Genomic DNA, 25,566 nt, shown 5'->3' with positions numbered 1-25,566 from the left:
GGAAGGGTGCTGAAACATAATTTTAACTATTTACATATTGAAATCCAAAAGACGAGTCTTTGTTAATGGGTGTTATTGCTGTCTTTCGGCTGAGGAAACGTGCATCCATATGTTATTGTAGTGTCCAACAACCTATTATTTATGGTGTATGATTTACAGATTTCTTGGGATTGATTGAGTGATTACGGGTTCGGTCAGGGAGAAATTTGGGCTTGGGAGGGTCTACATGTAAAAATAAAATTTGTTAATATTATTCCGCTAATTGTCATTTGGATCGTATGTAAATAGAGAAACAATAGAGCTTTTGATACTGTTCAAAGTAATTTAAATAAATTAAAAAATAATTAGTTACATACTTTTAGATCAGTATTGTTAGGTCATGACATTAATAATAACGTGTAATTTGAGATTATTATTAACATACTAACTTTGTTGTATATATTTTTGTACATGGGCCGTGCTCGTGGATTTTGGATACTATATTAATACATAATTTACACTTTTTATTTATTAAAAAATAATAATAATGGCCAAACATATATTGTGTAAGTTTAGGAAAATAAAAATTAAATGCTCCATTTACCCGACCCGTATATATATATACCCGTTGAAGAACCCGAATGACCAGCAAATAAGAAATTATTTTTGAGACTTCCCTGCATCTTACCCATCTCTACTGTCACCCCAAAAAAGCACTCTCACATAAAACCACATTTATCGACCTTTCAACTCGCATTTTTTTTTCTCCCCCATCTTCTTCCCTTTCCCTTCCTAGGGTTTCCTCTCACCTTCCATCAATGGCGGAAGTTATCAACATGCCAGTCGATTCGCTCGACCGTCGTCGCGGCGACCGGAAGGAGAACTCATCGTCTCCGACTCCTTCCGCCGCACCACCTTCTTCCTCCTCTCAACCTCCGCAGCAATCTTCGCAGCAGCAGCAACAGCAGCAACAGCAGCAACCTCCTCCGCCTCCACGGAGACGCGAGAGGGATTCCAGAGAAAGGCGGGACGATAGGGATTCTGACCGGCCGCCAAATCGCCGAGCCGATTACTACGATCGGAACCGCTCGCCTCCACCTCCGCCGAGGGACTACAAGAGGAGGCCGAGTCTCAGTCCTCCTCCCCCGCCGCTTTCGTATCGGGATCGAAGGCACTCTCCGCCTCCTCGGAGGTCTCCTCCGCATAAGCGGTCCAGGAGGGATGATGGCGGATATGAGGGACGCAGGGGGAGTCCGAGAGGAGGATTTGGCCCTGGAGATAGGAGGTTATCCCTTCGTCTTTGTTATCTTCTGTGTTCACTTGCTTTAGGTTTGAGTTGATGGTTTTTTTCGTTGCGGTTTTGCTTTCTGTGATGTAGCATTAGGTTTTCCTAGTTGGGGACATGAGGGCCTTTTGATTAATATCGAGCTGGAGTTAGCTTAGTTGGGATCTAAGAGCATGTTGCCAGAAGGAAATTCGGCTCAGGGTTTAGGGTTTTCCAGTCTTAGCACTATAAGTTGGCATGTGAAAGAGGAAAAAAAAAATGACTAAAAGCAAATTTACTTGCCTTCCTGCGAAATAAAATGTGCTTAGTTGAACTATTGTTTTTTTGTTTTTTCTGGCAAGATCAACTGTATTAATGGGAGGTTTCCAAGGGTTTTCTTGTTTTCCATTTTATAGGTATCTCATAAACTACCTGAGAAATAAGATAGTGTGAATGATTTATTGACAAGGGGAGGAAGATAATCAATTGTCATTTGGGGAATATCCTAGCTAAACAAAAATATTTGATTAGGGTAAAAAAAAAAAAACTCCAGAATCGTAGTGGCTTGTAATAGTTTATCATTGTTTGGACAGGCTTATAGGCGAGAAGATAGGCTACTCTTGCATCTTGGTCATGGTTCATTTGAGCATCTTAAATCCATGGATATAGTGATTTTTATGTTCTTTTATTATTATTGGAAGAGGTAAAAGATTATAGGGTTAGCATTATTATTTTCCATCTGGTTTGTCATTCAAAGGTGTCAAAGTTTCTATATAAAATATTTTTTTTTAAAAAAATAGCATTGCGTACGTTGAACAGCTTCTTAATTGCTGCAGACCTGCATACTAGTTGGTTAAGTTCAGAAGGCCTTTCTATTCTGTCTGGTTCGATGTTATATTTCTCAGTCTTACATTTTTTGATTAAGTACCTTTTATGCCTTTGACCTATGTCACTCTGTTATTCTTTTTCTTTTTGAATCCACTTCTTGGTTCCCACCTTTGTTTGTTTGTCTGTTTTTTTCCCCTTTTGATGACAAAAAAAATTAATATGTAGCCAGCCACCTTTAGTTTGTTTCTTCTCTGTTTTTTATTCTTTGTGGAATCTTCTTCCATTTTTTGTTCTCACCTTTTATTTTATTCTTTTTTGGAAATGATAAAAACTCCTCTTCTATTTGTGAGATATTAACTTCATTTTAAACAATCGGTGGTTATCTCTTCTGTTGTTTTTTTTTAATTATTTTTTTGGGAAGCCAATTTTCTTCACTGTAATTTTTTCTGTACCCGGTATATTTTTGGTTGACAAAGAAAGGCTAGTATAGCATTATAATATCATAATTTGCTAGAACAGGTTTAGCTACGATTATGGTGGTGGATATGAACGTGAGATGGGGGGTAGGCCTGGCTATGCTGAAGAAAGACCTCATGGCCGGTACCTGGGTCGCTCTTCTGGTGGATATCAAGGTGGTCCTTCGGGTAATTGCTTACCTTCTTTACAGTTACATATTATGGCTATTTTTTGGTTTGCCTTGTTACTTTGAGTGAAAAGTGCTTTTGCGGGTGATCAGCAGAAATTAGCCCAGGTCTGATGCAAATGACAGGTTACTTGAGGTTACGAAATACCATCCTTCTCTAGTAGCTTATTTTGAATTCTAATTTTCTGATGTGTAAAGTTAGGAGATACCGTTCTAATATTTTAAATCTGTATGATTTTTCCAAGTCTTGGATTTTAGCTGTTCTTAATGGTAGTGGTAAATATGATTGTATTTGAACTCTGCAAATCGCTTTAAGATTCCCGGTGGTTCCCTCGAACTAAGGACACCGTTGTATTGTAGAAATTTTCTTGGAGGTAATACTTAATGTTTTAAGTTATTGTGACATTATCACAGACATTTTTTTAAAAGCTGTTTAGCAGCATAATGTTTTTTTATATTTTGACATATCTTACTCGGAGTTGAAATTCTGTTTCTGCAGATTGGGACTCTGGACGAGGTGGTCATGGTGATGCGTCTAACACTGGTAGTACCCAGAGGTTAGTATTCCATCATTTCACTTTGCTTTTGAGTGTGTTTTGGTTTGTCGTTCATTCCATTGTTTCTGGGCACTGTTTTAATTAATATTCAAGTTTCTTGTATGTTCTGTTCAATGATCAGGTTGCATGTTATTGATCATACTTTTACTAATTATCTGTTAACAATCAGAATTTACATATTTTGTTATTATGGGTTAATACCACGGGTAATTTCTTCCTCTGGGGTAAAGTGTATAAATTAGAAGATTGTGATTAGATGTTGACAACCATGAAATTAGAAGTATGGAATCAATCAATGAATTGGCAACTTCAAATATGCTTCATGGCTCTTTCTTTTTTTGTAAATTACTAATTATTTGCAGAATATTATATACAAATCAAAGTCTTATGATGGCCACCTCTTAGAAATCAAAATTCACATGGTATTGCATGTCCAATGTTGTTTTTGATTCTATTTTTTGCTATGGGTATTGTTCTTTTTCTTCCTTTCTCTGTGAGAAAAAATAGAAAGTAATATTAAAGAGGCAATCTATATACAAAGGATTACTTTTTTTTTTGAAATAAAAAGTATGATAACATTCATTAATTCACAAAGAGCAAGTGGGTGTTAATCCATGTATAAAAAATAGTTACATGTCAATCAAAATATCAATAAGGTCCCCAACATCCTCCATTGTAGAAATATGATGATGCATAATAAAAAAACTCATGGTCTATAACCATCTACCCTCTAGCCTTACGAGCGCATCTTACACCCTCTTAAAAGCTCTCATGTTCCTCTCTTTCCACGCACTCAAAGAATAGCAAGGGGAATGAGATTCACATGCTTTTTCTCTCCATTAATACCTTTCCAGGCTCAAATCTTTTCCTTCACTGATCTGGCAGTCACCCAACTGATCCTAGTAACATATAAGCTAGGGTCCATAGCTTATAAGCAAGCAGGCACTAAAGAAGGATGTGATTACAAGACTCCGCCTCCCTCTTGCATAGAAAACATCCATTCACCAATATGTTCCCCCTCCTCATCAGCTTATCAATAGTAAGGATATGCCTACAACCTGCTTCCCATGTAAAGAAAGCAACTCTGGCTGGAGCATTGACCTCCCAGATTTGTCGAAAAGGAAAATTGGTCTCTGTAGCTTCATTCTTAATCAAATAATTATAAAAAGATCCGACCAAAAAAGGGCCTATGTACAAAGGATTAGAATTCTCTAAAGGAGAAGATATCATATAGATCAATCATATCAATCTTGTCTTGAAAAGGATGGCTCTTAAACAAAATATAGAGCGTCTTAAGCTAGTGTTCCTGAGCAGAAGCAAAAGCTGAGGTGATAATTTTCCAAGGGTCTATTGTTTCTTTCCAGAAATCCCAAAAAATAACCCGGGGGGATAGGGGTCAACAATTTGCTCTTAGTTTTTGTTGTTGGAATTCCACCCCAAGCGCAAGATTCATCTTTGATGGAGCCCCTAGTAGCCCAACAAAGATGGGAGTTGAGGGACGAATCACACAATCTCCTAATTTCAGGATGTTGGAGAAGATGGCTCGGGGATTCGCTCTCTTAGTTCTAGGAAGCATCTATTTACCAGAAATTTGACTCTTTTCAAAAGATAGTCAATTATTAAGATTTCCATCGGCAAGTTTATCTTCCAAAAGAATTGAGCTAGGAGTCATCAAATGGGTGTAGTAGGATCTGACGTAGAACATCTCATGTTTGGAAAGCTTCCATACAGAGAGAAATACGATTACTGATCTCCTGATTGTTGAGGTTCTGTACGAGACAGATACTCCAAACAGATTTCCCCACTGTACACTTTAAAAGAATCGCTAATTCTTGGATCCTGATTCTTGGCAAAGCTAATCTGACTATCGCTGCTCATCTTAAATAAAACAAGACTTGACATACCATACTTTTCATTTAAAAAAAAAAAATGAAACAACACTGCAAAGTCAGACAAGATCCTCTCTATCCATTTCCAAGAACTATCGCCTTAAAAAAAATCCCATTTCCAAGAATAAGCTCTCCCGATTTAGCTTAAGAAACCATCCAGCTGCCATAGGCTGAATTGGCCCTAGTAAAATTTGAGACTTATTATTTCCTTTCTCCAATAATACTTCTTTAAAGTAAAAGAAGTCTTATTTTTTATCCTCCTTGTGCAGCTGTAGCGCTGTTTGTTTCTGTAACCGCTATTAAATATTGAAATTAGAGATTATTTCCATGTTTTTAATGTTGCTCTTTTAAAAAAATATTAGAAAGAGGGATGTTCTTCTGCTTTTGTAGTATATTCCACATCATTCTTCAATCCTCATCCACCTCATATGTTGGTATTTGGGATGCTGTTTTGTTAGATTTAGATAGGTAGCAACCTTTTGTATTATAATAGGCAGAAAACTTAGGAAGCAATAGTTATCTTTAAAGTTGTGTGGGCATGCATACTTTTTTCTAAATGGAGTTCATGCACTTGAGTGGAGACATAGGTAGAACTTACCGACTATTGGGAGCTAACTTTTCACCGTATCTTTGTAGTTTGGGACAATATTGAGGGAGAATAACAACATCCAACATGTAGCTTGAGGTTTACATTTTTAACTACGGAAAGTTTCTATTGATGCTATATGTGCCAGGGTATTGGCTGAGATATTGTGGTTCCTTTCTCATATAGCCTTTGGTATGTCGCTTTCTAGTTTTTTTTTTCAATAAAAAGTATATATTAATTTAGGTATCAAGGAGGTGTCAGCCCATGTGCAAAAGAATTTATACATCTATCAATTTATCAATCAGCTCCCCCAAATCCTCCATGCACTATGGAGAATGACTGAATAACAAAAAACTGAAGGTCTGGAACCATCTGTTCTTAAGTAAATCAAACTCATACACATCATCCACCCCATCAGAAGCCCTTTTGTTTCTCTGACTTCCACACTGCTCAAAAGATTGTGAGCTGTATCAAGTCTGCTTGTTTACCCATCACACTGATGCCTCTCAACGCCCATATCTCATCTCTCATCGATACAGCCATCACCCAGCTGATGTCTAACAGCCCATAAACCATAGTCCATAACTTGTACACCACCAAACACCAGAGCAATGCATGGTTACAATTCTCCTCCGCCCTCTTGCAAAAATAACAGGCATTCACAAAAATCTTGCCCCTTCTCAGCTTGTCCATTGTAAGAGACATTCCTTGCTAGCCTCCACGCAAAGAACAATATACGAGGAGGAGCTCTTACCTTCCTAATTTGTTTTGTCTGCAAGTCTAACACCATTGCCATCATACTTGAACAACTGCTTGTAAAACACACTTCCATGCGTGCACATATTTCTTTTAACAAGAAAAAAACATTTAGACAAAAGTATGTCTGTGGGTGGAAGTATATTTTGCAGTTTGCATGTGTTGTTTTACACTTTACATGAGCAAAATATGACAGTCCGATGTCTTCACATCCTTTTTCTTGTTAGAAGAAATATGTGCACGCATGTAAGTGTGTTCTACAAGTTTATTACAAGTTTATTTGTATACGGGCGGTACCCCCTTTGGTGCCATTCTAATTTTATTCTAACTTTTTCTTTCAAAACAAAAAAAAAGAACAAATTCACGGACTTTTGTTTCTTTCCTCACTAGTTTTTTTTTTTTGAGATAAATTTCTTCCAGCACTAGTTGATATGTAATGATCACTGTAAGGAACAAAGTACGAAAAAGGAAAAACTGAAACCAAGTATACGGTTGCTCAAGTGACTGTTACATTTTGCTCTATTAGTAGTTCTGTCTATTTAGTTTCTAACGTAGTATGTTATTAAAACATTTTCTGTAATTCTGTCGACCTTCAGAAATCACTAGTTACTTATTTTCTGGCATGATCTCAATAATGTGACATAATGAGTAAATTCTTCCAGAGAAGGCTTGATGTCATACAAGCAGTTCATTCAGGAGCTTGAGGATGATATATTACCATCTGAAGCTGAGCGCAGGTAGAAGAAGCAGATTATTAGTTTGATAATGTTTTGTTTTGTTTCAGTACTACGACTTGGAACATAAAAGAAGTGAGTTAAATAACCTTTTTCTGATCCAGATACCAAGAATACAAGTCAGAGTATATTTCAACTCAGAAACGAACTTTTTTTGATGCTCATAAAGACGAAGAATGGTATTACTTACCATTGCTTGATTCATGTTTTAATCTGCACTTTGTTCCACGAACTAAGTTGCTTGTGCATGTAGGTTGAAAGACAAGTATCATCCAACAAATTTACTCGCTGTCATAGAAAGGTGAGCTACATTTAGGCTTCATGACAGCCAAAACATCATAATTAGGTTGATTAATCTTCTTGGTCTGGTGATCTTGTTTGTTAGTTGGAGTTTCCAGTTTCTACCGAATTCTCATCAAACTTTTATTATTTTTGTTTTCTATAATTTACTTTCTAGGAGGAATGAACTGGCACGAAAGGTTGCAAAAGATTTTCTGCTGGATCTGCAGAGTGGCACATTGGACTTGTAAGCTTGGGATTTCTGTTGCATTTCCAACTGAGTATTCGGTCTGGTTGTCAACCTTTTATTTTTATAGCAGCTTACTGATTGTTTTTATCTTTGATTCAGAGGTCCTGGAGTGACTGCCTTGTCATCTAACAAATCAGGACAAAATAGTGATCCAAATTCTGATGATGAAGCTGACACTGGTGGGAAAAGAAGAAGGCATGGTAGGGGACCAGCTAAAGAAACTGATATTCATTCTGCTGCTCCTAAAGCTCATCCAGTCGGTTCTGAACCCAGAAGAATCCAAGTTGACATTGAACAAGCACAGGCTTTAGTGCGTAAGTTGGACTCAGAGAAAGGAGTTGAGGAGAATATTTTATGTGGGTCTGAAAATGACAAAGTTGGTAGAGATAAATCACATAGTGGGTCTACTGGACCAGTTATTATTATACGAGGCCTAACTTCCGTGAAGGGTTTGGAGGGTGTTGAGCTGCTGGATACTCTTATTACCTATCTTTGGCGTGTTCATGGGTTGGATTATTATGGAATGATTGAAACAAATGAAGCTAAGGGTGCCAGGCATGTGAGAGCTGAGGGAAAGAGTTCTGAAACTACCAGTGGAGCTGAATGGGAGAAAAAACTTGATTCACGCTGGCAAGAGAGGTTGAGGGGTCAGGATCCATTGGAAGTGATGACTTGTAAAGAGAAGATAGATGCTGCTGCTGTTGAGGCTTTGGATCCATATGTCCGGAAGATTAGAGATGAGAAGTATGGGTGGAAATTTGGTTGTGGAGCCAAGGGTTGCACAAAGCTGTTTCACGCTGCTGAATTTGTACACAAGCATCTTAAACTGAAACACCCTGAGCTTGTGATGGAGCTGACCGTTAAAGTGAGAGAAGAGTTATATTTCCAGAACTACATGAAGTATGGTTTTCCGCTAGTCCTTTTTTTTTTTTTTTTGCTTTTGTTTGTCATCACAGATTTCTTGACAAATGCATCAATTCAATTCACAGCGACACAGATGCTCCAGGGGGAACGCCTATTATGCAGCAATCTGTGCTGGTATGGTTATTTAATCTCCATGTTTATATTGTTAACATGGCTATGTACATTTCATTTGCTATATTGTCATCTCAATACTATTAGTTTAATAAATAGGGAACAAAATAAACGGGAAAAATAAGACACTAGACTTATTGCCTCTTGGTTCATTTTCAGTAGTGACTGTAAAATCAAGGGAGATTTTTCCCCCCTGAGGTTTTCTTTAAATTTTTCTCAGGGAATTGGAAACATTGAGCCTGCAGTATCCCTCGTCCTTGGTGGTGTGAACCTAAGGACCAGTGTTAAAGTTGCATTAATAAACTTCAAATTTATTTCATATCCTATTTTTGGTAGTCATTAAAAGCTTCATATTGATACATAATGAGCCCCCTACTTGTTGTACTAAAGAACGAGTAAGTTTAAACAGCGTGCTTAAAATTGCTTAGAATTAGTAAGTAGAGAATGCTAAATACCCTCCAAAAGGTATTCGAATATGACCTTATTAACTTTAATGCAAATAGCTGTCGGTTGATGTTAGGGATATAATGTTGCATTCAACAAGAAACAGTGTTTCTGTAGTCCTTATCATGTTTTGTATCTTAATGTGAATAACATAGTGTAAGGTTATCAGTATGACACAGCATTTCTTGATTAGAGAAAGTCCATTTTTATTTGAATTTTTATTATATTTTCTAAATTTTCTAAGTGCAGGTTGTTCATAGAATTTAATTGTAAAGATTGTTTTTGTATAAAAGCGGGTTCTTTGAATAATTTGATTGTAAGGTCCCTTTTTCTTTTCTCCTTGATGGATTTCAAGAATTTTAGGTTTGCGTCTGGTTTGGGTAATACGAGGAAGTTTTAAATTTTAGTTGGAACAGAATTCAGCATTTAATAAAATGGAACACTTGATACTCAGGGAAAATTGGTATTTATTTACTGTTACAGTTCCTCTGATTGCTATTCGGCCATGATCCGGTGCTTGATCATTTATTCTTTAGATTTTACTGGACTGTCCTGAAGCTGGTCTCAGAGATTGTAGTGTTCAAGTGAAGTGAAATTCATCTTGTTTGCATGATAATGCATTCATTTTGGTTGGATTCCGCTCTAACCTTGACTGTTATTTGAAGCTGATATTGAAAATATATGAATACCTGATCTCCAACTGGTTTCCGTCCACTTTTGTCACTAATGTCCTTAGTATCTTTTGATGTTAATGTTTACATAAATTTTTCTTGACAGAGAGACAGGCCACTGAGACGGAAACCAGGTTCAGAAAATAGATTGAGAGATGAGCGTGGCCGCAGGGAACGGGACAACCGAGCTAATGGTAATGATAGATATGATAGGTCTGACAATCAACAATCAGGGGAATTTCCGTCCAACAATGAGGTTTCTGACGGGGGCAATCATGATGAAGCAATGTATGATGCCTTTGGTGGACAAGGCATGCGTGTTGCTCCTTTTTCCTCAGATATAGCCCCTCCACCAGTATTGATGCCCGTTCCCGGTGCAGGGTAGGGCTCCTTGAAATATGGTGTCTTTTATTGTTCTGATTGCAATAATTAGTTCTTTTTTTTATATCTGAATTGTTGTGTTTGCAGTCCATTGGGACCCTTTGTCCCAGCTCCACCTGAAGTTGCAATGCGGATGTTTAGAGAGCAGGGTGGTCCTTCATTTGAGGGTGGTGGTAGGAATGGAAGGCCTGGGCCACAGTTAAGTGGACCAGCTCCCTTTCTTTTGTCGCCAGCCTTTAGACAGGATCCTCGACGCTTACGAAGGTAAATGTCTGCATAAATCTCCTACTGCGATTCATTGTATTCCTATTTGTAATTATTTATGTCTAGAAGAACATTGGATCAAGTGAGCATGATGCAACAACTCCAATGATTAATTTGGAAATCCACTTTGTTTTTTATATTTTGATACACCTTTCATGTGCTACTTTCTTCTGGCCTGCATTTTCCCTTATTTGTGGGAAAATAAAACAGAAAACTGGTGACTTTGTGTGGCTAGTACCATGGTGCTCCATGTTCTAAGTAAAATGGTGAAAGAAAATTAGAACTATATCATGCATAATTTTCAGACATTTTCTTTTCGAGAAACAAAAATGTCCACACATTCCCTCCCTAGTTAATGTACTCTAGCTGCAGCCACATAAGCTTGGGCTTTTAGATGATGAGACGGTGGAGAAAAGTGAATGTTAACGGGTTCCTTTTACAAACAATTGAGCAAGAAAATGCTTTTACGCTTCAAGCTAAATTTGGAATTCTGAGAGATGTTTGTTTTTTATATTTTTTGCTTGCCAAATTTAGGTAGTGCAAATGGATTGATGTTGATGATGGACTCATAATGACGAGAGACTATTAAGTTGTTTTACTAATGTTGCTCGTATCAATTTTATGCAGTTATCAAGACCTAGATGCCCCGGAGGATGAAGTAACTGTTATAGATTACAGGAGTTTGTAGAGAGCACTGGAAGGGGGTTGAATATTGAAAACTCTTTTCAAGGCTTAATCTCTCTGGGTGAGCGACTGATGGCTGCACTGGTTCAAATGCTGTTTGGCGTAAGCAACTCCTTCGTACTGAAGTTTGGTAGTATTTACGGTGCTTAGAAGTTGCTCGCTGTCTGCATCCATTGCATTCTAACGGGGTGATACTTTCCGCTGCAATGTTTCTGCAAAACATGTTAGGGAGTGCATTTATTCTGTATCTTTTCTTTTTGTCCCACTCACTTACCGAACACTTTGAAGCAAGATGGTTTTGAATTTAGGCTGGTGGGGGGAGGGATATACAGTATTTGACAAACGTCTTTTGTACAATGGAACTTGTAGAGAATTAGATATTTAAGTAGCTCTGCTCATTTTATTTTTTCTCAAGCTGTTTTTTTAGTAACAAATATTTATCTTCTGCATCTGATAATAAAACATGGGGTACTACTTATAATTTCATCACTTGCTGTTTTAAGTATGTATATATATATATGGTTATTTTGCTGTGAACATTTTGAGAGTAACAATTACAGGCAGACTCAACTGAGGACCTGTGACATGGCTAGCCATCACCGAAGCTCTCCCAAGTCAATCATGTTCTTCGTGTACGTATTTTGGGTCATACACATATCTTTGCATAATTTCTCTGAATCATATAACAAATACATACGATTTTTTCTTGTTACGAGATCTAGTTGGTACGTGAAGATATAGATTTTTTTGTTTCTTCTGTAATCTTTACGCATAAACTGCCCTATTTTGGATGGTGAGTAAAATTACTAGTTCCATTTTTTTCTTATCTCTGCCATTGAAGTATCTAAACTATTTAGTTATTAAAAATATGCAAAGATAATAAAGTATTATAGATATATCTCTAGTTTGGGTATTTATTCAGAACATGGTAACTATTTTTTCTTTGGTTTCTTGACTCGTTTAAAATAAAATTTAATAAACCACCAATTACGTAATTTTTATTAATTCAGTAATCGCATAAGTTCTATATGATTTTTGTTACATATTTTGTAAAAAAATTAGTCAGTAAAAATTTAATTATGACAAACAATTATATATGCAAACATTCACTAAAATAAGATATGAAATATACAACATTAACTCATGATACAAGTCTGGGTCGGACCAGAAGTCATATAATGGTTGAATCGAGATTGAACTTCATGAAATGGTGGTATCAACCTGTTCCAACTACGATGGTCAAAAATATATATATATATATATATATATATATATATTCACCTTATAGCTATCAGAAATTCATTATAGACATAAAAGTTTAATTGAATTTTTTTTGGACAGTTATTATTTAACCAGAATTTACAAATTTCTAGGCTGGTTCATGCAATGAAATATTCTGCCAAATCAAGTCAAGGTCAGTAGATCAGACCCAAGGAGCCTTCTCTGACAAAAAAGGTATGATTCAGAGGTCCCCTTGACCAACATTAAATCATCAAATGGAACTATTTGATATTTTGGAATTTTGTACATGTACACATATGTTACACAGAAGAAAGCTTACATGAGAAAGGGATGAGACCAAAAAAAAAACAAAGAAGAAAAAGAAGCATCCTCAACTCAGTGAGATTGCCAATTAAAAATGTTGGTAAACAAGGTCTGCCACTACTGAGGGACAAGTTAGTCCGAAACTCGAGCTACTTCCGATGTTTTTTTGGAGGAGGTTCTGCTTGAGGTTCAACCTGCCAAACAGCGATTTCCCCAGATATGAGAGAAGAAGATTTTGGACGAAAAACAAACACACAATCGTACAAAAATCTGAATCTCAAGAACACTAAATTTCATAGATTATATAAATTCCCATTATAGAGAATAGAACAACAAACACTTGAAATTGGAAACTCCACGTTTACAGCCATGTATGGCAAACACCGTTACAATAAAATTGCCATTAAAATTTACATAAAAGGTTCGGTTGGTGTATAAATAAACCCTAAGCAGTAGGAAGTCAATCCCCACCCTCCCCACCCCCAAACCACTGAGATTCTTCTCTCCTATCCCTTTTCAAGGATCAATTCTAAACAAAACTAGAGTCCCGACAATTATTAGTTACATTCCCGTTCCTATTTTTAGTATAAAGGAACAAAGGGATGGGTCTTTTTTCCTAGAAGAACATGTATACAATAAGGCAAGGGGTACCAACTACCACCCGTGCACAGAATATCGAGAAATGGATCATTAAAGTTCATATGCTAGTCTAGTTTGCTTCAAACCAATTCTCATTCTATTATGAGATCACAAATACTTTTTTTTTGTGAGAAATAGATATCAATTACTTGATAAAAATGTAATGATAACTTTATTTTGATTATGAAAAGTTATGGTCCAGACTTCAGATCTTGTCATGGAATGAGATACCTAGAACTAGGTTTTGGGCCTTGTTAGAGAGAACCTACAGATCTCCAGAGCTAAAGGAACCTAATTCTTTTAAAAGAAATTATTCTTTTATTTTGAAATTTGAATACAAATAGATAGGACAAGTGATCAGACTTCTTTCTAAACTCTAGGATAAGAACACCATGATTTTAGGTTAAAATCTGAGCACAAATATGTAGGAAGAGTGGACTGACTACTTCCTAATATCTAGGATATAATCACCATGATTTTAGGCTTTCCTTAATTAGTCTATTTATTTAAATAACTAAAAAATAAAATTTTCAAAATTAAAGACATCTAGATCTAACCAAAGACAGGACAAGAGCTTAGTGCAACTCACTTTGCAATTTCGCCATTCTTGGCTTCCTGTTTGTGGGTCTCTCTTCAGCCTTTTCTTTCATGTTATCACCTACAAGTGCTTGTCCTCAAGTACCAAATATGAGAAACGGATTCAATCTTGAGTAAGCCACTTCCCAAAATATTAAAAAAAAAATCCCAGGTGACAGAATATGATATCTGGTGGTTGTCCTCGGGCTGCATGGGAGTGTTCAAAACCCGGTTTAGCTTGGACTAGATTGAACAATCCAGATAGGATTGTACCAAACCACAGTTTGATCCAGTCTTTGGTCCAATCTGGTTAGTTTTCAATCCATATAAAAAAGAATGGAATTTTTTTTTTTTTCAAAAAAAGCCCCTACTACCTAGCCCAACACATATTTAACTTCCCCCAGCTCAGCACCCCCAAGACCTCAGCCCACATCTGCCCTCCCCAGGCCAGCCCACAGCTCCAAAAACCCAGACAGCCAAGCCAGACCTTAGTCTTTGACTTCTTCAGCTTCTTCCATTCCTCCTGCTCCTGCCCCTGCCCCTGCCCTTGATTTCCATTACCACTGATTCTCTAGCCAGCACCACCACTAGACAACTATCAGTAGCCACTGCCAGCCATCACTGATCTCTACACCAAGCTCGGACACTCTCCACTCCAGTGACCCAATCTCTCACTCTCCCGACATCGAAGTTTGAATTTTGGTTGATGCTACGCCACACTGCCCAACCTTTTTTTTTTTGAAAGAAAAGTTAACATAAATTAGAATGGCACCAAAGAAGGTACCACTCGTATACATAGGAATTTACAGAGATGTAAGGGTATCAATAACATCCCCAAAATCTTCATCACCGGGAATGTCATGCCCCAATATACAAAACCCAAAATATTTAAACCACCTATCTAAAGTTTGTATCTATCAACTTCTATACCCTCAAAAGCTCTATAATTTCTCTCTTTCCAAATGATCCAAAAAATAGTCCGATGTCTGAATGCCCGATGTCTATAATTTACCACACCGCCCAACTGTTGCAACACAATATCTATCTGAATGTCTGATGTCTTAATAATTTTATCACGAGCAGCGGTAAGAACATACTTGCAGACAGCATCACAGTTGATATGTGCATTGCAGCCCTTCAACTCTTCTAGAAGTTGAGATGTTTGCTTGTTCTATAGAATGAAAGACTGATCACTTTATAAGGACTAATAGTGTGGACACTTCCGTAACTCATTCGATTCTACCACACTGTTGAGTTTCTTACCAGAGCCGTTTATACTCTCTTTGTAGCATTGTATTGTTTGCTGGTCTACTATTCGAAAGCTCTCTAAACGGGCCCTTCACTTGCATAGCAAGCTGACTCAGCCACTCTTCCATGTTAACACAGTCCTCATGATAAAGTTCAAGGAAAGCCTGAAGTCATTGTTGAAGGTACTAAATTCTCTCTCACACAAGGAGTTGCTCTTTTACCAAGTTGTCAGGGTGACTTCAGATATCATCATGAATGAGTTATGGAGAACTAGGGCTTGGAGCTCGTTAAAGAGAATCCACTAATCTACAAAGCTAAAGCACGCTAAACTTGTTTTTAATAATTATTCTCTTCCTTTTATTGGCGAAATCTGAATACAAATAAAGAATGGACAGATTCTTAAAATATTGGATATGATCTGATTTTAGGCTAAAAGTGGAGTATAAATAAACAGGAAAAAGTGGACTGAGTTCTTCCTAATATCAAGGATATAATAACCATTGGTTTCAGGCTTTGTTAATTGGCCTATTTATCAAATATCTAGAAAACAGGCATCCTAAAATAAAAGGCATCTAACCTAACAAAAGACAGCAAAGAGATCACTTCAACTATTTATCTGTTTGCTTTTCTTCTGTTTGCTGTTTGTGGGTCCTTCTTCAGCCTTTTCTTTCATGTTACTGAGTATAACACCAAACCAACTCCAATCTCATGTTAAATTCTAGAGTAACTTGTCAAGGTAGGAATCAGAAATCCACCGAACTTGAAAATTGCACTATGAATTAACATGAAATTAACATATAATTTTGCTTTGTTGGAAGGGAGGTCTCTTCACCTTGGGTGGCAGGGTCATTTTGATCCAGGCATGCCTTTCCAGCATCCCATTTTACTACTTGTCTCTGTTTAGGATACCGAGCAAGGTAGCAAAAAGGATTTTATAATACTAAATCGACTTTATCTGCATTATGTATAATAATGAAATTAGAAACTGTATTATTTCTAATTTCATTCTTATTCTAATAAGTTACCATTCTAATAAGTTTTCTTGGTCGAGGGTGGGAAAGGATTATAAGGATCATATAATCAATTGGGAAATATATTATAAATCTAGAACTCAAAAGGGTTGCGAATTGAGAATCTTAGATTAAAAAACTTATCACTATTGGCTAAATGGCTCTGGATATTAAAGAGAATGGGACTCTTTGTGGCATAGGGTGATCAGAAACATCCATCGGAGTGAGAGCGATGTTTGGAATGTCTTTGCAGGAAGGTACGTCTCTCATTGTTAGTTGTGCAACCAACCATAAGCTACACAATTTCCTGGGTTATACAGTTTTTCCTCCAGACATCAAGTTCCAGTCTCTCAATTTTCGATCCACACTGAAGAAAGGATGCCATGGAGTTTTCACTTCTCCCAAAACCTTTTTGATAGGGAGACTACGTGCTATCCTTATTGGACCTTTTGGCCCCTATAATACCATCCTCACAACCTGATGTTGTTTTTTTGACTCTGGAACTTGGAATCCTCCAGCTTTGAATACCTTAACAACCCCTCTGTGCATGTCTCTTCCAATAATTCATTTGCCGTTGCCCGCCAGATACAGATAGCCAAGGGTTTCTGGAATACTTCTGTTCCTTCAAAGGTGAAACTCTTAGTTTGGACTGCTATTCATATGAATAGGCGTGGGTTCAGGAAGGTTACTAAACCTTTATGGCAGGGTGCTCCTTTGCCCTATAGTGTATTTAGCTTGCTCGCAACTCTAGAATCTTTACTAACAGAAATACTCAATACTTCAAGTTGTGGGGTATGGTGATTTTTTGGTGTCCTTGTGAACTAAAGAACATGGCTGCTATCAGGACCTTAGCATCTCCAATCTTCAATGCAATTAGGATATCATATTCATGACAATTAGATTTTTTTGTTGGTTGTTCTCCTTCTTTATTATTGATGGGTTTCTTGTGTTTGTAGTTCTCTTCTTTGGCAGGATGTCTCCTTCTCTTATCTTGTATTCTCTTCTCTTGGTCTTAATAAGTTCTTTTATCCAAAAGAAAAAACATATAATTTTCCTTTGAATTTTTATCGCATTTATACAGTGTTCCAATTCCGATTTCAAAGCATTAACATTTGAACTAAATGTAACCTAAAAAGATATGAAAGCACACAAATTAGAATCACCTACCTAAAATTCATAACCAATAAGTCATATGAAGGCTCAGCTTGTATATTGAACACCTATCTTTTATTATCTGCAGAGCTCTCTACCCACCATGCCAATAAACAGTTATAAACTAATTATCCTACCTACACAATTTGCTGGTAAACTTCCCCTTTTTCCCACTTGTTATCTCATCAATTTATTCTGTACAATGAGCTAAAAGTAGAAACTTGAACAATTTCAAATTCCCTGCTGCTTGTCCCCCTCAACCATTGAGCATGGTGGTCCAACATTCATAATACTACCTCAAATAAAACTTTTTGTACATGGATTGACACCCAGTTGGTGCCTCTATAATACAAATCACACCATACTTTTCATTTCAAAAAATACTTTCTAAGAGGAAACAATAACTCATAGACCACATGGGTTGCACCCCCTCGGTACTTGTGATCTGATTATTTTTTCCTGTTAAAAAAAGAACTCAGACCACATACATCATGATACATAATCTCCTATTTCCATTTGGATATACATTTAATATGAGAAGTATTGCAATAGACATAGAAGAAGAACAATAGCATCAATTATCTGGAAGATTTGACATGTAAATATTTATATCATACTTCAGCAAAAAAATGCCTTAGAAATTGTATCAGATATAAACATAGCAAAAACATGTTTCCTTATTTCAAACCATCATGCACCTCTATTTCTGTTGACAAGTTCATCACTAGAGAAACCTGACAGTAGAATTTGGAAAAAACATTGTGCATTTTTCTGACAAATTAATAGTGCTTGTCATCTTCCTCAAAGTAAAGTTTAGTAACAATTTGCCAAAGGGGGTAAAAAAAAAACAAAAAGTTGAAAAGGGATTGAATCCTTACTGCATTAGAAAGCTGCTCGCGTATGTAGGCCATTGATCTCAACATGGCACCTAATGTGTCCCTGGACACCTGAAATTTAACCTCTGACTCTCCTGAAGTTGTTTCTGTATCTTGAAGCTGAAAAAATGATAGATAGAAATTAGTCCATCCATAAAGTAACAAATTCAATAAGGGAACCCTGCAAGGCAATAGAACAATCTCAGGTTCAAAGACTGAAACACAATCATAATCTTAGTTTGTATGTGCGTGGCAGTACGGCCACGCGTTAGAAGGGCTTGGAGTGAACCAGACAATCATGAGAAAATCTATACTGCCAAGCTTCTGTAGGAGTTTCTGACTCCTTTGTTAAATCTTATCTCAACTTTAGCTATTTCCAAGTCCTAAGTAGGGGTGCTCATATTTTGGTCCTCAGTCCATGAATTAGAGGACCAAAATATCCGGTCTGTTTTGATCCAGTTTCCAGTCTGGACCGGACCGAAATAGACCAGATTACAAAAATACATCAATTTAGAAAAGATTGAAAAAATTAAAAACGGTCTGTTTTGATCCAGTTTCCAGTCTGGACCGGACCGAAATAGACCAGATTACAAAAATACATCAATTTAGAAAAGATTGAAAAAATTAAAATATTAAAAGACTCAAATTTTGAAAACACAAAACACTTTTGGATGCAGACCGGAATGGCATTTTCTGAACTGCACTGGATCGGCATTTTAAGGTCTGGAGCAAAATGCAAAGTCCGGTCTTTGGTTCAGACCTCCAATCACTGTCCTTGGTCCGGTCCGGCTCTAAACTGATGAATAAGCCAGTTCAGCTATGAACTAGAAATCTTTGCGGGGATGTAAAGTTAACTTATCTACCAAAGGAAGTGACATGAAGAGGCACAAGTTGAGGAAGGCACGCGTTATAGATCGTGGGATGATCAAGACCTCAAGAAAATGTGCTGAAAATTTATACTAAAACATTGCAAAGTCATCCTATAAACTCTTAGATGTCCGGTTATAAGGTTACTTGAACTTGAAAGGGAGCTAAAGATAAGTCTATTTCCTAACTGCTGGTCAGAAAGGTGGAAGGTAATCTGGTAAGAAACATATAAGCCACGGTAGATCTCCCCTTCGCTAGATTTAAGTACAAGGATGTTTTGGAAAAACTTGCATCCATACTTACACTCCACATCCTCCCCTTTTGTTGTTTTTCCTTTCAACCAAATATGATATTCCAGCATGCAAAATATGGGAAAGATAAACCCAAATATTTGTCTGTGAATATACAATGACCGAATGCAACAATACATCCCATATGGAATTTCAAGGAAAGCCTTATTCTTCTACAAACTAAATCTTGATTAAACGAGAATTTAATTTTTGTTCTTCCATAATGAAATGAATATAGCAACTGTCTCTACTCTTTACAGGGATCTGCAGTAGTAACAATATGTTCCCTGTTAAATCTTTGTCTCACATAGAACATGCAATAGTATGAAGTTCAGACCTCTAATTGCCTGTTTCTTATGCTAGAAGGCCTGAGTCCATTCCTAAACGGAGAATATAGCTAGGCGTAAATGAGGTAAAAGAAGAAGTTAGTATCTCCCATTCCCTGTCTATTTGTGGGTTGTTTGAAAAGAGAGAAACAGAAGTGCTTTCCCAGTATTTTTGTCCCTGTGATAGAATTGGGCATTATAGAAAAACCTCGTGTATTTTGTTCAATTGTCATCCTCACCATGACGGAGAGGATCTTGGTAGACTTTGCCATCTTTATACTAAATACTTTTGTATTTTAATAACACCACTTGGATCCTTGTGAATGAACCCCTTTTCATTTTCTTTCAAAAATATAACTGGGCTTACAAGCCAGACCAGCAATCTCGAATTCACTCTTTCTTAGATAGTCAATGGCAGTGTAATGTTGGGAGAGCAATACACAAGGGCACAATATTATAGTCATCTTCTTGGATGGAAACTAGTCAAAATCTTGCAAAGTGATGCAAACCATGAAAGAGTTTTGACCATAAGATACTTTCAAGATGATAAACTTGCAATACATATGCCTAAAATTTTAAATTCATATACCTTCAAATTGATAACAGCGACCCTGTTGGCTGGGGTAGAAAGTTGCTCACTAATATAAGCCATAGACCTTAACATGGGTTCCAGTGTGACCCTAGAGAGCTGAAACTTAACCTCCAATTCTGCCGATGGAGTCTTGCTATAATCTTGCAACTGTCAATATCATTAAAATCAAATCATATATGACACGTGTAGCAAACAAAAAGGAATGAAAAAAGCAGGCAGTTATCCAAACCTTCCATTTTGGTCCAAAAAGAAATCTATAACAAAGTTAGTATCAGATTGATAAGATGGCCTCAATTAGCATTTTAGTCCGTATATTCATTTCGATTCGCGTATCCATACCTTCAAATTAATTATGGCAACTCTATTTCCTGATGTCGAATTTTTGTTCTCCATCACCCAAGTCATTGACTTCAGACAAGGAAGAACCACCTGTATTGAAGGGCCAAATATAAGAACTGAATTCAAAAGATAAACACATTGTTATAAACAAAAACAAAAAAAAAAAAAAAAAAAAAAAAAACAAACAAACAAACAAACAATTCTCTTTCATACCATGTTATCGGGCAGGCCATCGTCACGGTGAAGGGACACAGGTGCCATGCGTGGCAGATTCAAATCAGCAACAGATTGAGCTGGGGCACCAGCATCATTGAGATTGAATCTTCGCGTCATTTCATCTTGCCGTGGCCACAACAAAGGGGTTGTGTCTGAAGCTGATGTAGAGGTCTTCCGGTCATCATATCCAATACCAGCAACCTGAGGGTTAGGAGGGGCCACCTTGGCAACATTTTTCTTCACAACAGCAAGCTTCTTACCACCTTCTCTAAGAGCACCTAATGCTACATTGTAAGTCTCGATAGCTATGGCCCCTTCCTCTGCATATTTGATTGCTTCTCGGCATAGATTGTTAAATCGCAATGTTTGAGACTCTTGACCGTTTAAATCACCACTGCGCTCATCCATTCCAACACTAGTCTTGGCATTTCTTGTCCATCGTTTCAATATGTAATGAGATGGCAGCGTAAGCACATTTGTAACAGTGAAGACTGTCAAAACATGTCTACACAGAATACCTGAGTACTCAAACATTTGGCAGCTACAATTTGCCCTCATTTCAGGATAATTGAACGTAACAATGTATGCCTTGTTGTCATCTTCAAATTTTGCAACTCTGAATGTACTGACAGCACCGTCACCTTCAATTCTATTTGCAGTGTACACAAAAGTTTCAACAAGTTCTTCCTGAAATTTTGCAAATACTTTCCTAGTGTAGAGATTTGCTGCCTGTTTCTCCATAGGTGATGGTGTTCTCAAGACCGGTGTAGTGCAAATTGTGTCAAAATCTGCTTCAGTTTCCTTTTCGAACCAATTCTCAATAGCTCTCTCATACTGTCTAAAGAACATTGGTATTGTAGTTTGTTGATTCACATATCCATCAAAAAAGGAGCCACCAAATCCTTGACTTGGAGATATTGCAGCGAAAAATGAATCCCGAAAGTACACCGGGACCCATTGAGCACGGGCATTATATAAGGAATTGAGCCAATCATGTCCTCTCAGATTATATTTTTCAACAATAGAACTCCAAGATAATTCAAATTCCTCTACGGTTTCAGTTAAGTTGATGCAATTGTACAGTTCTGACTGAAAATTGGGGTGTACAAGACACACATGAGCCAACTTTTCCTGGCCCTCTCTTAACACATGCCATCTATTAATACAGTGGCGGACTTCTGGGAACACCTGAGCAACTGCTGTCTGTATGGCTCTATCTTGATCAGTTATCAAGGAGACAGGTTGTTGATCATTCATTGCAGTGAGAAATGTCTTGAACAGCCAAATAAAAGAAGCCTCAGATTCATCAAGTAGCAATGCACAAGCAAACAAAATTGTCTGACCATGATGGTTCACCCCTGTAAATGGAGCAAATGGCACCCTATACTGGCTCATTCTGTACATTGTGTCCAGTGAGACTGCATCGCCAAAATGAGAGTAAGCTGCCCTAGACCTTGCATCTGCCCAAAATACATTAGCCATGCGATTATCTTCATCAAGCTGTATAGCATAAAAGAAGCCAGGGTTCTCAGCCTGCATTTTCTTAAAATAGTCCAGCAGATTCTGAGCATCCCTCCCTAGCGGCCTCTTTCTAGCGGCAGATCTAATAGAGTAATTCATGGTTCCCATGCTCTTAAGCGGGCGATTTGATTCTACAGCAGTGTTCCTAACTCCGCGATTATTTGCATCAGTAGACGCACGGTTTCCATCCATGGAGACATACATCACCCCACTAGGTATGATCCCCATTCCTTGATAAGTCTCAGCAAGGGTCTTTGCAGCACCAGCAAAATGCCTGCGAGGCCGAAGATAATGCACCTTGTTAGAACTTACCATAGAATGACTGTGCTCCTTTACAAACTTTGTGACAGCCCACTTCTCCTGACCTTTCAACTCTATTCTAAGCATAGCATCACAACTATCATTCGACCTTCTTTTCAAACCTTCTCTGCTACATATAAATTCTCGAGTAATAACTGTGCCATTAGTTTTAGAATGGCTACTCTGCCCGACTTTGGAGCTAAAACCTACACGTCTAGCATATTCATCATAAAAAGTCTTAGCAGCATCTTCAGAATCAAATTCCATACCGACATGCGGTTCAGCAATCCCATCCTCCTCCCGAGTCAATGAGTTATCAGCATTATTTGTTTCTCCACCTTCATTGAGTTCAGCAGCTCCATCATCTGCCATCCCACGATATCTCAGTTCCGATTCCACATCAAACAAATGAACATCCATATCAATCCACTGTACAACACTATACTGCTGAGCTTTCTACTTTGTCCGACATCTACATATCAATAGTTTTGCATCTTCCACTCATACTGAAGCTACATCCAACGGAAACTGAAGACAGTTTTAACAGAAGGCAAATAAAAGAAATAAAAAACTCGATCAAAACGCATATAGAAACTAAAACCTAAAAAAAATACTTTATATATCATAGATATATCCAAAATTCAAGTTATTAGCAAAATATCTCAATGGGAAAAAATAACAATCTACAGAAAGAAAAAAGCAAGAAAGAATACGCATATGGTATTTTCCATTGCTTGCCCAAACATGACCTAGTTTTACTGTTTTACTATTCTAATTCACCTTCTTATAGTAGAACATATATCAATTCATTATTCCGGATAATAAAAGGAAATGGTAAAAGGCAAATTAATACAAATTTGATATACTCAATCAAATCAAAACTCATATTAAATGCAACAAAGCTCTCCAAACAATTATTAAAGCTGTGAAATATCATAATGAAATCATATAAACCTAAACATAGACATAAACACCAAAAAGCAACCATACTTGTTGAATAACGCATAGAGCAACAAACAAAAAGACCTCCAAAACCAAGATAAAGCTTAAAATCTCCAGACAGCATAACCAGAAAAGAATGGGAGAACCAAAACTAATACCCAAAAAGTTGTGCGTTTAAACTTCAACAAAACAAAACCTAGTAGTAAGCGTTAGAGAGAAGCAATTCACGATTCGATACATGCATATGGATACATGTATATGCACATAATATGAAGAAAAAGAGAGATAGAGAGAAGACGAGGGAGAGAGAACCTGGAAACGTAAAGTTGGGATTGAAGCGAGAGTAGGAGGTGAAAAACTAGGGGAATTAGAACAGAAAAATAAGAGACATAGTGAAAGTGCTTTTGATCATTTGATTTGGGGATAAATTTGATTTTTCATTTTCTGAAAATGAAAAACCCTAACTATGGCTGTTTAAACATTTCAAAATTTTACGTGCACCTCCCTCTGAAACTTACCCCCAAAAAACTTGACAGTCGCTGGTATGAAATTCTCTTCGGTTCTCGGCCCAATTATGTTCCGAGTCTCAGCTCACAAGCTTTGTGCTCGTAACAGTATATAAACTATATATATATATATATATATTCAAATATATATATTTTATTAATATATAATATATTTCTCCTTTTATTTTATTTTTAATTTTAAAGATGGTAATTAATTTTTATATTATCAGAGTATTAGTTGTGATGAATAATAATTTTAAAACAACAAAAAAATGTAAAATAATTAAATATTAAGATATTAAAAATAAATTCTCACTCCAATTAAAATTATTATAAAATTTTATAACTCATTTATATGAATATTTTTAAAAACCTAATTACATCCAAAAGATCGAGATATTGGCGCTAAGTTAACATTATTTTTAAAAAATTATTAAATTTAAATACGATGTAAAATATTAACTTAAATAAAATATTTTATTTATGTAGTGTTTATTCAATCGAGATACGAAAATTATTTTATATTTTTAATAATAATGGTAAAATAATTATATAAGTTATAATATGTATAGTCGTAAAAGAAAAAAAATTTATAGAATTTGGAAAGAATATTGAACATTATTTATATCATACCGAGCTTTCTATTATGATAAGTCAAAATTTACTATAAATTAATTAACATAAATGTATCACTTTCAATAACTGACGTTGAAACCCTAAGTCATAAGCAAACATCGATCTATAATTTTATAATTACCTAACTAAATACGGAAATATTAGTTTGCATGGCTACCATTATACTTATTCTTTTAAAATATTACGTAATACTGTAATCATGTATGTAAATAAATAAATTAAGAGTGATATTGAAGTTTAATTTAAAAATATTACTTATATTAACGAATATGATGACATTCTTTAAAAATAATCTCGTAAAAAGGTAGATATTTTTTAAATATCGAACTATATATAAATCGCCATATTATCGAGGTTTGAGAAATGATACGTGGATTTATTTAATAATTTATCATAATAAATAAACTGCAATAACACTAATAATAATACGATTTTTTTTTTTACATATATTTATGTAATAAAATGATAACCAATCCGTTAAGTAAATAAACAATCGACATTTTAGTATAAGGAAAACCTTCTTGGTACGAAGAGAAATATCGTGTGGTCGTAGTCCACTAATAAAACATCTATCAATAAATTTAATAGGTTTTGCAAATTACAGAAAGACTCCGTAGCAAAGCTATAGGTTATACGTGAATATCGAGTGCACTTTGGATGAACTAACACAACTTACTTAAATAAATTAATAAAATAATCGTAAAAATAAGAACTAAACACGAAACGAATAATAATATTATAA

At 36.3% G+C, this 25,566-nt stretch overlaps 2 protein-coding genes across 9 annotated transcripts; one reads left to right on the top strand and one right to left on the bottom strand.

Moving 5' to 3' along the window:
• Nucleotides 1-654: 654 nt before the first annotated feature.
• Nucleotides 655-11,730, top strand: SE (C2H2 zinc-finger protein SERRATE (SE)). Of its 2 annotated transcripts, none has more exons than XM_088219247.1 (12): nt 655-1,264; nt 2,591-2,703; nt 3,214-3,271; nt 7,165-7,239; nt 7,341-7,415; nt 7,490-7,537; nt 7,694-7,762; nt 7,865-8,665; nt 8,755-8,803; nt 10,022-10,296; nt 10,384-10,560; nt 11,188-11,730. In XM_088219247.1, exons 1-12 carry the CDS (start codon nt 798-800, stop codon nt 11,246-11,248), a joined length of 2,268 nt encoding a protein of 755 aa, XP_088075373.1. In that variant the 5' UTR covers nt 655-797; the 3' UTR covers nt 11,249-11,730. The 2 variants fall into 2 exon arrangements, with proteins under 2 accessions (XP_088075373.1, XP_088075372.1); XM_088219246.1 differs by having other exon boundaries at nt 2,591-2,715.
• Nucleotides 11,731-12,728: 998 nt separating this feature from the next.
• FRS3 (FAR1-related sequence 3) lies at nt 12,729-24,291 on the bottom strand. Of its 7 annotated transcripts, none has more exons than XM_088219240.1 (6): nt 24,201-24,291; nt 20,917-23,268; nt 20,704-20,793; nt 20,362-20,511; nt 18,293-18,409; nt 12,729-12,983 (listed from the first exon to the last, which is right to left on the bottom strand). In XM_088219240.1, the coding sequence occupies exons 2-6, from the start codon at nt 23,158-23,160 to the stop codon at nt 12,939-12,941; spliced, it is 2,646 nt and encodes an 881-aa protein (XP_088075366.1). In that variant the 5' UTR covers nt 23,161-23,268; nt 24,201-24,291; the 3' UTR covers nt 12,729-12,938. The 7 variants fall into 7 exon arrangements, with proteins under 7 accessions (XP_088075366.1, XP_088075371.1, XP_088075365.1 ...); XM_088219245.1 differs by having other exon boundaries at nt 20,917-23,252; XM_088219239.1 differs by lacking the exon at nt 24,201-24,291 and adding an exon at nt 23,995-24,194.
• Between the last annotated feature and the right edge of the window lie 1,275 nt (nt 24,292-25,566).

This window comes from Carica papaya, chromosome 5, assembly GCF_054855325.1.
Source record: "Carica papaya isolate Zhongbai chromosome 5, ASM5485532v1, whole genome shotgun sequence".
In the NCBI taxonomy this organism is placed as follows: domain Eukaryota; kingdom Viridiplantae; phylum Streptophyta; class Magnoliopsida; order Brassicales; family Caricaceae; genus Carica; species Carica papaya.
Note: the sequence above shows the minus strand (reverse complement) of the source record. Positions and strands in the feature narration are given on the sequence as shown.